Below are 16,279 nucleotides of genomic sequence, written 5' to 3'. Positions count from 1 at the left end.
GTTAAAGAGAAAGCAATTTGTGAAAAAAATGTATATGCGACACTTACAGTAGCTCCATTAAAACATGCATTCAGCGGATGAGAATGAGATCAGAACTGCTTTCAGGTGTTTGTCAATATTTTCTCTCTAAAATCAAGATCTGAAAGGTGGCCAGGGGTCCACCCAGTAACCAGGTGGGGCTCGTCACATCACTCAAACCAGGATTGAGAAACTCCTGATGAGAAGCACTGCCTTACAAAAACTACCCACGGGGGGCGCCTGGGTGGCTCAGTGGGTTAAGCCTCTGCCTTCTGCTTGGGCCATGATCCCAGGGTCCTGGAATCCAGCCCTCCGTTGGGCTCTCTGCTCAGCGGGGAGCCTGTTTCCCCTACCCTCTCTCTCCGCCTGCCTCTCTGCCTACTTGTGATCTGTCTGTCAAATAAATAAAATCTTTAAAAAAAAAAAAAAACTACCCACGGTTCATTTTTAAAGAACAGTTGGATTTTTAAATTACCTTAAATTTGAAGTATTTAAAGAAACATCACATTCACTAATTAAAAATTTTGCCAATGTAATAAACTTGTATTTTGAATATCTGAGACAAAACACTGTTATTTACTAGTTTTGATTCAGCCTGTATGTTAAATAGTTCTGTATTAAAAGATTAGGGTGCATTTATATCATGGTTTACAGCTATCTCCGAATACTATACTTCACAAAGTACACCATCATCCTGGTCATACGGCTGATAAAACAGACTTACAAAATTACATTGAGCCTACTGTTTATTCTTCCTTCCAGCTTGCCTGTTAAATTAAAATAAATATAATCCATTCGCACCCAGATGCTCTGCATGGGCCGGGCGTCATGATGCTACAAACCAGGAAGAAAACTGCTCTCTCCTTCCAGAACCAAACCTCCCTTCTGCCGGGGGCGGAAAGGTACCCCTGCGAAATTCACGCGGAAGGCCTCATCCTCCAGGTGATGCTATTCGGTGCCCGGGTTCTGCGGCGGTGATGAGGTCAGGCGAGCGGGGCCCTGATGGTGGGATCAGCGGCCCGAGAGGAGATGCCGTGCGAGGACACCGCAGGAAGCGGGCCCTCGCCAGCCGGGAGGAGCGCTCTCACCGGGCCTGAAACAGCCGGGACCGTCATCTCGGGCTTCAGCCGGGACTGGGAGAAATGAACCCCTGTCGTTTCACCCCCGTCGAGGGCACCTCGTCACACCAGCCCAGCAGACGGACATACCCTGTCCGGGCCTTTCTTCCATACGGCGTCTGTTCTCTGCCGCACGGGACACGTCCGTCCCTGTCCCCTGCCCCTCGGCCACCTGAACGGACTTCGGCTCCGGACGAAGTCCGAACGCCTCTGCCCGCTGCCGCAAGGACGCCTTAGAACCCCTTGCTTATCCCTGCACGGGGTCAACCCAGTCGCCCAATTCCTCCCACGGGCCTTGCCAACGGTTCCAACCGAACAGCGCGGCTGTGACAATCCTTTGTAGCTCCCGGACTCCCCGTCCCGATGCGTGCCCCGAACACCGTCTCCCAGACACACAGCTTGACCTTCCTTGTCCTGAGAGGCTCCTTCACGTGTCCTCAGCATCTCTCTGAACCTCTACAGCTGCCCACCTCCTCCCTGGCCGCTGCCCGCTCTGCCCGCGAGGCCGGGATCCGCGCGCCCACTCTCGGGTCTGCGAACTCCCTGTCCCCAGGGCACAGACACGGCCACGCTCAGGCCGCCCCGTCCTGGAAGGGCGGAAACACGACCTCTCCGGAGCGTGGGAGCCGCGTGCACGCCCGCGTGTTCCCTCCTTCACCATCAGCGTCCAGCGAGCAGCGCAGGCCTTCCCGGCCGTCCTGCACTCGAGTCCCGCCTTCGTCACCGCACTGTGACGTCGGTCCCCAGCGAGGCGCTCAATCTGCCACCCCCCGCCCCGACAGTGCCCTCTGGGGAGCTGCGCCTTCCCCTGCTCAGACTCGGCCAGTCCAGGCCTTCGCGACCGTCCCCGGCTGCCCGGAGACGTTGTCCCCCGTCACTCTCCAGCGAAGAGCCGTTCGCCAACGGCGACTCGCCTACAGCCCCGGACGCAGTGCGCGGACCGACCGTTCCGGCCGCGGGCAGCCGCTCTCGGCCGCACAGGACCCCGCCGTCCGCGCTGGGCGGCCCCGGGCCCGCGCCCCGGCCCGGAGCAGGGCTCCACGCGAGTGCCTCAGGGCGTCCCTGCCCGGCCTCGGCCACGCGGGAGCTGGGGACGGGGCGGGCGGGGTCCCCACGCCGCGCACCGACCCGCGCTCGGGCCCCTCGCGCCGCCGTCTGCCCGGCTGTGCCCACGGGCGGGACCGCGCCCCCCGCTCCTCCCGCGCAGACCCCTCCCCGGCGCCTCGCTCCAGGGCCGCCGCCGGCCGCTTCCCGGGACCGAGAGGGACACCGAGGAGTCCCCGAGGCCAGCACTTCGGCGAGGACGGGCTGCACAAACAAGGCCACCTGCCGGCCCCGCGGTTCCCCCCGCCTCTCCCCCTCATCCCGCGGCGGAAGCTGGGGCGCAGCGAGAGGCCCCTCGGCGGCCCCTCCGCGCACCTAGCACTGACCGCCGCGGCCGCGCCGTCGCGGGGCGGAACCGCCGGCCAGAGACACAGACGGCGCCGCAGTGCCTCCGCCGCGGACGGTGAGGCCGTCGCGGTCGCTCCCGGGACGGCGCGCCCTGCCGAAGCGCGTCTCCGCGGCGGTGCCGGACGGCGGCCGGCGGAGCTTCCCGGCGCGAAACGCCGGACCGCGGGGCGGGAGCCGTGCCCCGGCCGCGTAGGTGCGAATCCGGCGAAGTCCGGCGCTTCCCGGCCGCGCGGCCCGCCGCTGAGTGCGGAAGGACGGCCGCGGCCCGGCGCCCGCTCGCCCAGGCCTGCGCGCAACCCGCGCCCTGCCCCGGCCCTCGCGGGCGCCGCGCCGTCGGCGTCGGTCCCGGCCTGCGCGGCCCCAGCGACCTGCCGCTCCGAGAAGCGCTGCCCGCGGGTCCCGTTCGTGCGTCGCCGCCGCGGGCCGGGCGAGACGGCGGGCGCTCCGGGGCTCCCGGCGCTCGCGGCGCGGCCGGACCGCGAGAAGCAGAGCGGGCCAAGGGGGCGCGCGGAAGGCGCGGACTTAAGTGACCGCGGCGGCGGGCCGCTGGTGAGGACGAGGACGAGCCGGCGGTCCCGTCTGGGGAGCGTGCGCCTGGCAGGGCCAGCGGACGCCGGCGCGCGACGGCGGTGGAGGATGAAATTTAGTAAATGACTCGCTTTCTTTAGGTCCGTCACGGCGGCAGAAAGGGAAGAAAACCAGCGGGGCCGCTCGGCTGCTCCGTTCGCACCGCGGCTTCGCAGCACGCCCCGAAGCAGGAGTGCGCGCCCGCTGAGCCCGATGACGGAGGGGACAGGTGGACGCCGTGGTACCGCCACACTGACACGGGGTACGGCTACGAGCCACCAAAACGCCTGTGCCGAAGTCCTCTTCTCCCGTGGTTACGAGGTGGACGTGAGGCCTTCGGGGGATCGTGAGGCCGTGAGCACAGAGGCCTCGACAGGGTCGGTGCCCCAGAAGAGACAGGAGGGACTCTCTCTGCCGCGTGGGGACAGTGGAGGAAGGCGGCTTTCCCTAGGAGCCCAGTCAGCCCGCACTATTTGTTACCGCAGCCAAAACTGCCTGCGACACAGGAATAGCATATCACGTAATATTTATGATACACAGAATAAACAAAACTGAATTTCTCATAATGTTCTAAGGCATTCAGGCTTGGATCATTTTCCTTGGATAATGTTGATGTGCAAAAGTGCTAAATCCTACTTGGGCTCAGGATTAATTTATTCCTTTTGGCACAAAGGATTTAATAACCCTAAACGGATCTCACATTTAAAGCAGAAAAAAGGGGGCGCCTGGGTGGCTCAGTGGGTTAAGCAACTGCCTTTGGCTCAGGTCATGATCCTGAAGTCCCAGGATCCAGTCCCACATCGGGCTCCTTGCTCATCAGGGAGCCGGCTTCTCCCTCTGCCCCTCACCCATTTCATGCTCGCTCTCTTTCTCAAATAAAATATTCTTTAAAAAAAAACTTAAAAAGAGCAGAAAAAAGGAATCAGTCAGTTGTTCTGAGAGAAGCAATGACTAGCGAAGTCCAAGGACAAGGAATTTTGTTCTGGCAATTTCACTTATTTTCCACATAAGCCTAGAAAAATCACTGACGGTAATTTTGGTGATTTTTCTTATCTCGTCCCCCCAACTATGCATTTATTTGCACAGTCAACTGTTTTTGAGCACCGACAGTATGCTAGGTACTAGAAATCTAGGCATGATAAAAACACCGTCCTTGCCTCTTACTCAAGCTAAGACAAGCAAGCCAATAAACAGTAACACACGAAGACAAAAGACATTAGCATGCCTAACCCACCTGCTTCCTAGGGCTATTGTACAACATTAACAAACTAGCTAGAATATGTGTTCAAAACATAAAGCTCCACACAAAGTAAGGTGCCAATTATTTAAGGTATATAATCTTCACCAAAAACAGATTTCCTCATGAAGGCTGAGTCATCATTACTGATCTTAATAAGGTATGTAAAAGTACAGTGTGACACAATAAAAAGTAAGTGAACTGCAGCAAAAGTGTTAATTTAAAGTTAATGGTTAAGAAAACAAAACCAATGGAAAAATAAAAACTATATCATGAGAGTTTCATAAGTACACAGAAGCCCATGTTTTAAATCATTATATTTAACAGCTCTCCATGTCAATTTAAGAATAAGTTAAAGATCTATACTTCAACTCAAGTACATTTTTCTAAGGTGAGTTTGTTCTTATCAAATGATCTAATTATCAATTCTTAATAAATCTACCTATGTTTAAAAGCACAGTAAAAAATGAAATAAAACAAAAGATTGTTGAGAAGGCATACTGAATATAAAAACTGGACTCAAGTCAAGAAGGAAAATCACCATAAACACCAAAGAAACAAGTAGATTCTTGAATCATGGGAACAAATACCCAAAAAACTCCCAAATTTTATTCTTTGGGGATTTTTATTAGCTATATAATCAAGTATAGATGATCCTCTCTGAACTTTCATTTCTTGACCTTTATTTAGTTGGTCTTTTCAAATTGTCACTCAAAAACATAAACAGTATGAAAAAGAAATACATCTGGAAGTCTCATTCCCGCCGGAACCCCCACCAAAAGACACAACTATGTTTTCCTAGTTATCTTACCGCTGGTTCCTTCATGTAGCAAATAATGACCTTTCATGAATACAAGCAAAGCATATCGAATGGGTCTACCACCAAGCCTCAACCTTCACAACTGCTTAATTTAAATGCAAAGCTTTTCTGGCCAACTCCTTGTGATAACCATCGTGAACATCCTTTGTGTGCCTACTATGTACTAGGCACTATTCTAATGACTTTCCAGCTATTAAATCATTTAATCTTCAAAATAATCCTATGACACATTCGCTATTATGTCTACATTTTACAGAAGAGGAAAAGAGGACTAAGAGATAAACTCGCTCGAGTTTACACAGCAGATAAGTGAGTGAGCCATGTTTCAAGTGAGCCTTCAGGTTCCATACTCTCTAATTCCCACTCTCCTACTACAGCTCAACCTCATCCTTCCAACAGTTTATAAGTAAAAAGTCAGATACTGTGGCAGGCCCAAAAACGTCCTCCCAAAAGATAGCCACACCTAATCCCTGGAATCTGTGAAAGTTAATCTATGTAGCAAAACATGAAATTAAAGATTTTGAGAGAAAGAACTTAGCCTGAATTTCAGGTGGGCCCCAAATGTTACCACTGTCACAGTATTGCACAGGGCAATACATGTGCTCAAGTAATTCACTTCACAGGAAAAGAGAAAGAAAAAGACAAGAGTACAAATTGTTTCAAAGTATATATGGGGAGAAACCAATTAGAACAATTCAGCATAGCAAACTCTCAGCTCTCCAATTTTAGTTTAGTAGTTAAATTGCTCATCCTTAGCAAAAGTTTAAGGAAACCAGAATGAGGAATTTCCTTAGGCTTTCAGGTCTTATATGGGCATAAATTACTTTTGCTATAAACTTTCAGCATTTATTCCCTAAGAAGATGAAGGAATTTCTCATTTAATTCAGTTTCATTTTATTAATATGAACAGAACTGAAGGAAAATTTAATCATTGCCTGTTTCATCAAGTAAAGATTACAGGAAACCTAGCAGATAGCAAATTCCAAATCCAGCCATATGAATGAGGGCCACATGTGAAGGATACTCCGGGCTAATACCTTAGAAGGGAAAACACTGTACATCAGGGCATGCAAGAGGGAACCTTATTTTCATAGAGCACCTAGAGCAGAGTTAGAAAAGATTCAAACACATGCAGACTACTACTTAAAGTTTTTACAAACAACATTAACAAATACACTGAAATTCTTCTATTCCTTAGAAATAACTAGTAATAAGATTTAGTCAATCTTATAGCAGACAGCATAGAATGCTACATTTAATGTAGCCTCAAAAGGCTTCCTCCAAAAAGCCTTTCTGGTCCCAGTTGGTCAGATTATCATGTATGACCTTAGATGAATTAAATCCATCAGCAAGTGCTTCAAGTAATTTGGAGGTTTCGCCAAATTTAATGTATGAATGACCTATTTATTTTCCTCTTTACCGGATACATGTAACTGAAGAACTAAGGCATAAGTATTTTGGGAAAGTGCTGTTTAAAAAACACGACAAAACATAATTGTTACATGTTGTTCAGGCAAGAGGGATGATTATTTCTGCTGTTTTAGAATTCTGGCTCAAATGACGCAGGTTAAATGAAGTGAAGACATGATAAAGGTCTCTGCACACAGAAACACCCAGAAAACAAAACCGTCAGAGCCCTGTAGGTCTCAGAGGTCTAGCAATCAAAATGAGAAATTCTTACTCCAAGTACAATGCTTTCTTAACATTTTGGTTGTGTTGCCACTCCTATAAAACTAAGTGACTGTATTCTATTTTAATTAATATTACTAGCCTTAAATTTTTCATATCATCAACCAGAAATGCATCTTCTGTTCTTAAGATGATTTATAAAATTGCTAAATACTGCTATAAATACTAGATGGTTTCATTTGTTTGGTTTTTTTAAACTGTATGTCTAAACATTTCAAACTAATTTATTCTTATTATAATAGACACTAGGAGAGAAGACCTCACCCCCAGCCCATCAACCTTGGCTTGATATTAGAGAAAGATCTTGGTGGTATTAAACTATTGGGGAATGAGGGAAATACAGTTAGCTTTATAATTTTACTGACTGCCCCGCCATCAAGGCAAGTATATTCTAAGACAAATCTGAAGTAAAAGCTTTTAAGCTCCGTTTCATTTAAGCTACATCTGGGTATTTGCACAGACACTAGAAATGACTTAAAGCATTGTTTTTTAAGAAAGTATAGACAGTTTACTCAATTATAATAGCCATGATAAAATTATTCCCCCTCAATTAACAAAGTGTTTAAATCAAAATAAATTTAAAAATGAGACAATTGCTTTGCCCAGATACTTGACATTGTATCATATTAGTCATCTGGATTATAGAAGCAGTAAAGCAAGACAAGAAGTATTTGTATTGGGAGGAGGAGGAGGAGCAGAGAGCGGAGTGAAAGGGAAACTGAGACTCTGCACATTCGTTATAAATCAGCATGGTCAAACGGATTGCACTGCAGCCTTCTTGTCTATAAACCTTAATAGCCAGCACAAAGGGGGCTTTTCTTTCCAAGCCCAAGAAATAGCTGAATACATTTCAAGCGTTTTGCCTGACAAGTATTGTCAGCATGCCTTTGCTGTTTTTTTCAAGGCAGAACTTGGAATGAGGTTTAAATTTTATACTTGACATAAAATTGGTACAATTGTAGTCAGTGTCGAAGTAGAAATTATTTTATTGTTTTTGTTTTGCTTTGCTCTACTATAGTAAACCTGTCAGTACTGGCTGCTGTCTCTCACTCAAAGCCCAAGGCTTCCAATAACAGGAACCACAGCTGCACAGAATGGGTTGCCAGAGATCTGAACCACCACAAGCATTACTCATCTGGTCCTGCCCTGCTCTGCAGTCTTGGCCAAGAGGCAATGTCAAGTTCACCTCACACTTGGGACACACAGACGAAGAGCTTAAACAGCTCTTCAAAAGATACTTTAAAATGTTGAAAGTAGCTGCTGAATATCAAGTAGCCTGACATAAATGAAGGCTCTAACCCACCTGACATTGCTTTCAACGGGTTTTATGCTGTTTGCCAGAACTTAATCCACAAAGCTGACCCATTCATTCGTCAGTGCTGTTTGTATAAAAGACTATATCACGTGTTCATAACAAAAAGATCTCAAATACCTATTTTAAAATACAGATAGACAAAAATACTATCACATAAAAAATTCATTATAGCATAAATGGTTTTAATTGAAATCCTCACATATATATGGTAAAGTTCAAAATGCCCTAATTAGGAGAGTTGATGATATGATTCGATATTCTAAAATGAGAAAAACCAGCATGAATGAGGTACCACAATAAAATAAAAATTTTTAAAAATCAAACAATGCATGTATTGACTGTTGCATCAGCAAAATCTACATCTAATATTAAGACAGCAAAATCTAAGCTAATACTACATTAGTCACATTTAGTATCTTAAAGCCTTATTAGTAAATATTTATGTTTTAATAGATTTTCATTATAATTTAAGAAATTTAAAAATGGCAGATGTACTCCTATGCCATTCATCTTGTAAGGACACTGATATTTTAGTCATGTAGGTCATTCTGAGTAAGTTAAGGAAGTAGAGAGTATCAAGTCAAAACTCCAGACACAATGATAACCTTCCTCAGACTTCTCATGCTATCGTAACTCACAAAGCAAATTACTCTAAGTGATCTATGTCATCAGTAATACTTGTAGTATAAAATGAGATTGTTACCAAATCATGCTAGCCTATAGTACATAAGGTTTCTATTAATTGCTTTCTACACTGATTACTTGATATATATTTTTATAATTCCTGGTAAGGAAGACCCCTATGGTATTGGATTTCAATTGGAGATAGCACTGTTTAATAAATAATAAACTTCTGCAAATACATATATTTTTAGCTGATAGACTAAAAAATCCCTCAAAGAAATAACACCCAAGTTGCAGTGAGTATGCCTAGTGCTCAAGTCTTGGATACCAAACTGTTATCATTAAATAGCACCAAGGCGGGGCGCCTGGGTGGCCCAGTGGGTTAAAGCCTCTGCCTTCAGCTCAGGTCATGATCTCAGGGTCCTGGGATTGAGCCCCGTGTCAGGCTCTCTGCTCAGCAGGGAACCCGCTTCCCTTCCTCTCTTTCTGCCTGCCTCTCCGCCTAGTTGTGATCTCTTTCTATCAAATGAAAAAATAAAATCTTTTTATAAATAAATAAATAGCACCAAGGCTTCTTGGAGAAATGGTTGATTGCCAGTCAAAAACTCATAAAGTAAATATGGAAAAATCTGTGCTAGAAAGGCAAGAAATGTCTAAGCTAATGGGAGATGTGGGAAATGGACTAAGGAAAGGATTTGAAAGGACTCATACTGGCCAAATCTGGAGCAGTTAGAGGATCAGAAATAATACATACAGCACTGGGTTGTAACGCATTAAATATAAAGGGAGCAAGGATAAATATGATAATTGCTTTCTACACTGATTACTTGATATATATTTTTATAATTCCTGGTAAGGAAGACCCCTATGGTATTGGATTTCAATTGGAGATAGCACTGTTTAATAAATAATAAACTTCTGCAAATACATATATTTTTAGCTGATAGACTAAAAAATCCCTCAAAGAAATAACACCCAAGTTGCAGTGAGTATGCCTAGTGCTCAAGTCTTGGATACCAAACTGTTATCATTAAATTCAATTTTACATTGAATGTAAAAGGAATTCCTGGATCCATGTGGCTACCCAAAGCAAGGGGGTGGGGGGGCCCTTTTTGGATAATTCAAAACTTAAATGAGGAAGGAAGAGTAGAAGTTTTCAAAAAACATCATTCTGTAAACTCAAAGTAATAATTCAAGCAAAGATAAATCAATGAATACTAAAACCACTTGAATGATTGGGTGTTGAGAAATACGATATCCACACCATCTCAAGGTATCGTCCCACAAACCATTCATTACAAAGAAGAAAAGATACCTTTACAGTGGAGACATCTGGCGGACACCAGCTGAACCTCATGAGCAAATTTAGCATCGCTAAAAATAGAACTGACATTCTGTGATGCAGTGAAAGTCTGTGCTAAGCTGGAGAACCATGCACTGAACGAGGAGGAGGACATAAAGGGGCGGCAGGAGGGAAGGCTGGAGGGCTTCACACGATCCGGATCGTGAAGTCAGGTCTACCTCTAATCTATGGATGAAGAAACTGAAATTCAGAGAAGTTAAGACAACTTCCTCAAAATCAATCCAATACTTTGAGATGGGCAAAGCTGAAATTGAACCAAGTCCATCTGGTTCTAAAAACCCAGATTCTTTTGACTACGGGAGCCTGGCAACCCCAACCTGAACCTCCATTCTCCCAAACTTTGCCAAGAAACTTGGCCAAAACTTTGATGCTATCATTCGCGAGAGGCCATGAGTCACACCAAGAAACCACTCACATGGCTAGTTTAAAAAGACGCTTTCCATTTATAATTTTTTGAGGAAAAAAACCCCAAACCTGTCAATTCACTGGTTATATCTAAAATACCAATACATATTTTGGCAATTCTATAATTGCATCTGAGAACGGTAAAATTGAGTTTCGTGCAATTTTGGAAGCAAACCTTACTACTCATGTTGAATTTCTGTTCTCATTTCCACATTTTGGAGAGAACTCGCCCCATAAGACTAACAATATCAAAGAGATGTTAAAAATTCAACTTTTAAGAGTTACAGGCAAATGTATTGGCAATTTATTATCCAAGTATCTTATCAAACAGGAAAAACAAATGACAAAGTGCTTTTTAGAAAAATTGTACTTAAAATTTTCCAAACTAAAACATTTGTTCAGAAGTTGTTTCATACCGTGAAAAAGAAAGTCTTCCCCTGATGTGTAATCAGGGTACAAATGGTATGACCCCTACTGTTTGACCTTCGGCAATGGACTCATCCTAAGGTTCAGATCTATAAAACAGTGGTCACAAGAGTAGCAATCTGGGGCTCCTGGGTGGCTCAGTCGGTTAAGCCTCTGCCTTCAGCTCAGGTCATGATCCCAGGGTCTTGGGATGGAGCGACGCACTGGGCTTCCCTCTCAGCAGGGAGCCTGCTCAACCTCTCCCTGTTACTCCTCCCTGTTCACGCTCGCTCTCTCTCGCTCTCAAATAAATAAAGTCTTTTAAAAAAGGAGTAGCAATCTTATAAGGATCATTATAATTAATAAAGATAATGGATGTAAAATTCTTAATAAACTGTCTAGAACATGATAATTGTTCAGTAAATGGTTCCTTGGGTTCTTCTATTTTCTGTTAAGCTCATACAATGGGACGAATCACAAATCCATTTTCAAAGAAAAAACATTCCATTATCTCTATACTTTTTCCCAAAAAATTAGGAGAACTCCACAAAATACTGATCCTGGACGAGGGGTTAGAAACTTGCTTTTGCTACCAGCTAGGAGCACGGCTATGAACCTTAAAGACAAATGCATCATGACTACCTTTTTGCATCAGTGCATCTTCTCTTGTGTCTGGAAAGGACCTCCAGGTGTCTTTCTGGAACCCTTTCCTCCCATCTGCCACCCCCACCCAGGTGCACCTCCCCAATCCTTCCTGGGAGAGACAAAAGCCTTCCCATCAAGAACTTCCAGATCGGCCTCAGCTCTAACCCAGACAGCCTAACATATTCTCATGTCTTCTTGCTTCAGGTCATTTCAGAACTGCTGTATTATAGGACAATTAGGGATGAATGTTAAAGGATACGATCATAATGAACTGTGTACCAACTCTCCCCTACTGTGACCACCAGGCATTCTGACACGTAACCCGTGCTTGCGGAAAGCAAAGGCAGATGAGACAGTGACGCAGGGGAGCCGCCGCGCGGCACCATGGCCCTCTCCTTCAGAGGGTGGCAGACTTCTGTGCGCAGCCCTTGCTCAGTAGAGCTCCCTCCCTTGCGACGGGGCTGAATGCTGCTCTGCTGCGCCAAGGCACGGTGCCCCCACAGTCCCACCTTCTCCAGTACTACCCTTCCTGCACGCTGCTGAAGAAACATCACAATCAGTTCTGGTTTTGTTCCCATTGGTCCTCGTGACCTCTCACAGTTATGAAAAGTCAGAGGAACTCTTTGAACCACTGAACCACTGAACCATTGAACCCACATTAACTAGGAAGCTATTAGGTGTGCCTTGGTTTCACTGGGGTATCATCACAGACTCTGGGGAGCCCCAGAGTCTTTCAACAGGCTTAGCAGAACCCTTGGTACACAGTACGCGCTTAATAAGCATTCATTTGAACCAGCCCCTCCTCACCATATACTCTTGCCATACCACAGTTAGCCACTAAGGGCCAGGGCTCGAAAGCAGGAGCAGCAACACGTCCCGGGCCACCAGCTCGGAGCCTCTAAGCCGGCCTCCCTGGCCTCTTCAAAGCAGCCAGACTCCTAGGGTTGGCGTCAGGTCTGCGGACTGTCCCGGCAACAGAGACTTGCACAAGCCCTTAGATTACTTCCTTTCTACCTGGAGTCAAAGCTGACACCAGTGGGGTCTTCCACTGTCCGATCTCACAGGCCAAGGATTGACCAACCGCCCTCAACAGATTCCAACTGCCGACACTGAGTACAAGCTTGTTCCCTTGGGCGCTGCTGACATCACAGTCCAACCATGGAATCTTCCCCTCACCACACTTCATACCCCTCCCCAGCCAGAGGCTTTCGTCTCTCTCAATCAACACTTCCCACCTGAATGAGAATTCGACACCTTACGATCAATCACTTCACTCCTTGGGGATTCCAGGGAAGACTCCTAGGTTTTCCACGCTACGTGAGGACACGCTGCCAAGAGGGCCTGCGGCCTTTCCAACACACTAACCACTTCGTTGAGAGAGAGTGGCCAGCCAGTGCCCAGTTCTAAAGCATGATTGTCTATGAAAATGGCAGTGAATGAGTTCTCTGTAAGGTGAGGTTTTAAGATCAGGGTAAAACTTAATCCAATGAGAAAGTAAGTTGTCTTCTGAGGGTCTTTGCTTCTATTTAAGAAACCAAAGTGTGTGTGTGTGTGTGTGTGTGTGTGTGTGTCCCCTAATGTGTCCTTCAGTTTACAGCATAGCAAATATTTCTTGCTGGGCTCAGTGTTACCAAATCAGAGCTCCCTTTCTCCTCTCTCTTCCCCTCCCGAAGATCCTGCGAGGCTCCCTGCCCCTGCCTCACCCTACCCTTCTCTCTGGATCCCACAGAGCCTCCCGCCGACCGACTTCCATCCATTCCTCGTCACACCTTTCACTCACACAACACACACTCAGTAAATGTCCTGAGGCCACTTCATCAAGGACACAGAAGTGCGCGTGCCCTCAGGCGTGTCCACAGGACCTACTAAGCTGCCTCCAGCCCCCCAGCCGGGACTCTTCCGCGCATAGTCACACATCGGTACCTCAGGTCCTGCTCCTAGTCTGCTCTCTCCACCCTTGCCTCACAAATAAGGAATTAATTATTTAAACATCCCTGATACAGAAAGCAGTATTAGCCAGATCTAGTGTTCAAAGATTTATAGTTAAGTATGATTTCCATATTTCTTCCTTCAGCTACTCAAACTCAATAGCATTAACATTTTGTTTTGCAAACAGTTCTGTATGACACATAATTTACTAACTTTACGGAGGGTTTGCTGTGTGCTGTTCTGTGTTTTATGTCACTTAGTGGCATTATAATATGTCATGCTTACAACTGCCCTCGGAAGTGGAAAGGAGGGAGCCAGTGCACAAAACGTGTAGACTCCAGAGGCACCTGGGGGGCAGAGTCAGTTAAGCCTCTGCCGTGAGCCCGGGTCATGATCCCAGGGTCCTGGGATGGAGCCCCACGTTGAGCTCTCTGCTAGCGGGCACCCCCCTTCTCCCTCTGCCTCTCCCTCACATCAAATAAATAAAATCTTTCTAAAAAAACTGGTGGACTCCAACGCTTTCAGGTCCAGTTGTGCTCTCCTTCAAAATCCTTTCAGAAGAGTAATTACTTTTAAGATTTCCTCGTCTCTAGATGGCCCACTCTTTGACATTTTTACACTGAGAACTTGCTAATAGAAAACTTCTTAGTCCTTCAAAGAATTTACATCAATTAGTCAGGCCGGCTGTTCTCTGATGTTTTTAATCTCATGCAAATAACCAGTACAGTGTCTTCACGTCGGCCTAATTTATTAATACTCCTACATGACGACACGGTCTCTTCTCGAAGTCTCTGTAAACATAAAGAGTTCTATTCTGAAGAGCCCTACCTACGACTGCAGTACCAACTTGATCTTGGGTGCAATCACTCTTGTTTTGTGGTAGATGTCTGAAAATGAAGGAGAAAGTCGCTTTCCTAATCAATATTTTTTGATACTAAGATCGGTATACAATGAGCAAAGACTGATACGACCAGTCTGTCCTTTCCTTGCTGCCTTTTCTCTCTGCACAAGTCGCCTGGCCCAGCAGTCCCCTTAGGCTTTTCCAGGGACAGGAAAATAAATCAAGAAAGCAGCTCTAGCTGAGGCATCAGGCCGTGAGGACACAGACATTAAACCAGTCCCGGACCCAGCCATCGCTCTAACCCAACCAAACAGATGAGCTTCCACCCACAGGAGTTGTCCCAGGACAATAACCCTGCTGGCCTCTGCGGCCTAATGAACATATGTACCACTGGACTGTCCTGCCAGACAGGCAATTTGGTCACCATGGAAAGTAACTGGGAACAATATTTTGGAGTAGAGGAAGAGGTACCAGGAAGTGAAGTTTCAAGGCCTAGCACTTGGGCAGACCCGTTCCAAGGTCTTGGCAAAGACTGAGTGAGGAGTTCTGGTGATATTTGCAAAAGTGACATATTTTTGTGTTCTTCTTCATAAAGAAAACATCCTTATGATATGAAGTTCAACCCCACAAAGATCCAGTGCTCCTAAATTATACCTTATACAATACCAGCCTCTCACTGAAAGATGGCTAAAGTCTAAGCTAGTCTGTATTTATTTATGTGATATCAGAAGTTGTTTTTCCTCCAATATGAAAACAAAACTAACCTTCAGAAGGGAGATAACTAAAAAATAAATTTCATGTTAAGAACAAAAGAATTATGTAATACGGCATGCCTCCTTTTCAGCTATATCATGAAACACCTTTGGTAACCCATGGATATCTTGTTTTTAACTGTATTGTCTGACAAGTCTGCAGGAATAAGTCTGGGACAACAGTCAAAGGTCCCCCACAGGATGCTGCTGTGCAGCTATGTTGAGGAAAAATCCACGTACCAAAAGGTTTATGGACTTACATCCTGGGGCAACTCCTTAGAAACTCACTGATACTTATTATAAACAGGTATCCTACTTGAGCAACACCTGTATTGTTCCAAGAAACAGTTAAATCGTAAGATCAGAGATGGGGAGCCTGGGTGGCTCAGTCGTTAAGGGTCTGCCTTCAGCTCAGGGCATGATCCCAGGGTCCGGAGATCTAGCCCATCAACGGGCTCTCCCTGCTCAGTGGGGAGCCTGCTTCTCCCTCTGTCACCCACCCCTGTTTGTGTTCCTTCTCTCCCTGTCGCTCTATCTGTCAAATAAATAGATAAACTCTTAAAAGAAAAAAAAAGATCAGAGAAGTAAAAATTAATAAGTTAATTAAATTAAAAAATTAATTAGCAAAAATGACAGTTCTAACACCCCATGTTGTAGCTTGAAGGATGAAAATAGCAAATACCCGTAAGTGGGAAGGAAAGCTTTTGAGTAGGAACGAAAAATCCTCCTGCAAGCACTTGGTGCTCCGATACGGTGCTTCTAGGCCCCTCCCATTCTGTCCAGACAACGGCATCTGCAGAAGGTCTGGGAGGGACAGTGCACCGGCAGGGATGGGAGGGGCGTTCCTCCAAGGAGCGACTTGGTGGCAGCCTTTGGCTCACTGACAACTGGAAACAGAAGCAGCACTAGAAATGCAGAGAAAGAGGCAAATCCCATGTTGTTTGTGAAGTAGCTTTTACCTAAACGCTTATCCACTGGGAAATGAATAAATAAAAAGTTGTATAAGCAAGCAGTGGAACACTACCGCCAATTAGATGAAGCAGGCAATAAAACCACACCAAACCATCCGAACTGGAAAAACTTCTACTTGTTTAAGCCA

General features: G+C 46.0%; 1 protein-coding gene across 5 annotated transcripts in view; it reads right to left on the bottom strand.

Annotated features, from left to right (window-relative positions):
• Positions 1–16,279, bottom strand: part of PDE10A (phosphodiesterase 10A) — a 551,217-nt gene that overhangs the window by 213,478 nt on the left and 321,460 nt on the right. Inside the window, exon 1 of one of the 5 annotated variants that reach the window (XM_082732177.1) lies at positions 12,466–12,793. The exons of the other annotated variants lie outside the window; for them this stretch is intronic. Coding sequence (XP_082588303.1) covers positions 12,466–12,481 — 16 coding nt within the window. The 5' untranslated portion in view covers positions 12,482–12,793. Of the gene's footprint in view, positions 1–12,465; positions 12,794–16,279 lie in introns of those variants that run through there. 5 annotated transcript variants of the gene reach the window in all.

Source organism: Mustela nivalis (assembly GCF_964662115.1).
Source record: "Mustela nivalis genome assembly, chromosome: 5".
In the NCBI taxonomy this organism is placed as follows: Eukaryota; Metazoa; Chordata; class Mammalia; order Carnivora; family Mustelidae; genus Mustela; species Mustela nivalis.
Note: the sequence above shows the minus strand (reverse complement) of the source record. Positions and strands in the feature narration are given on the sequence as shown.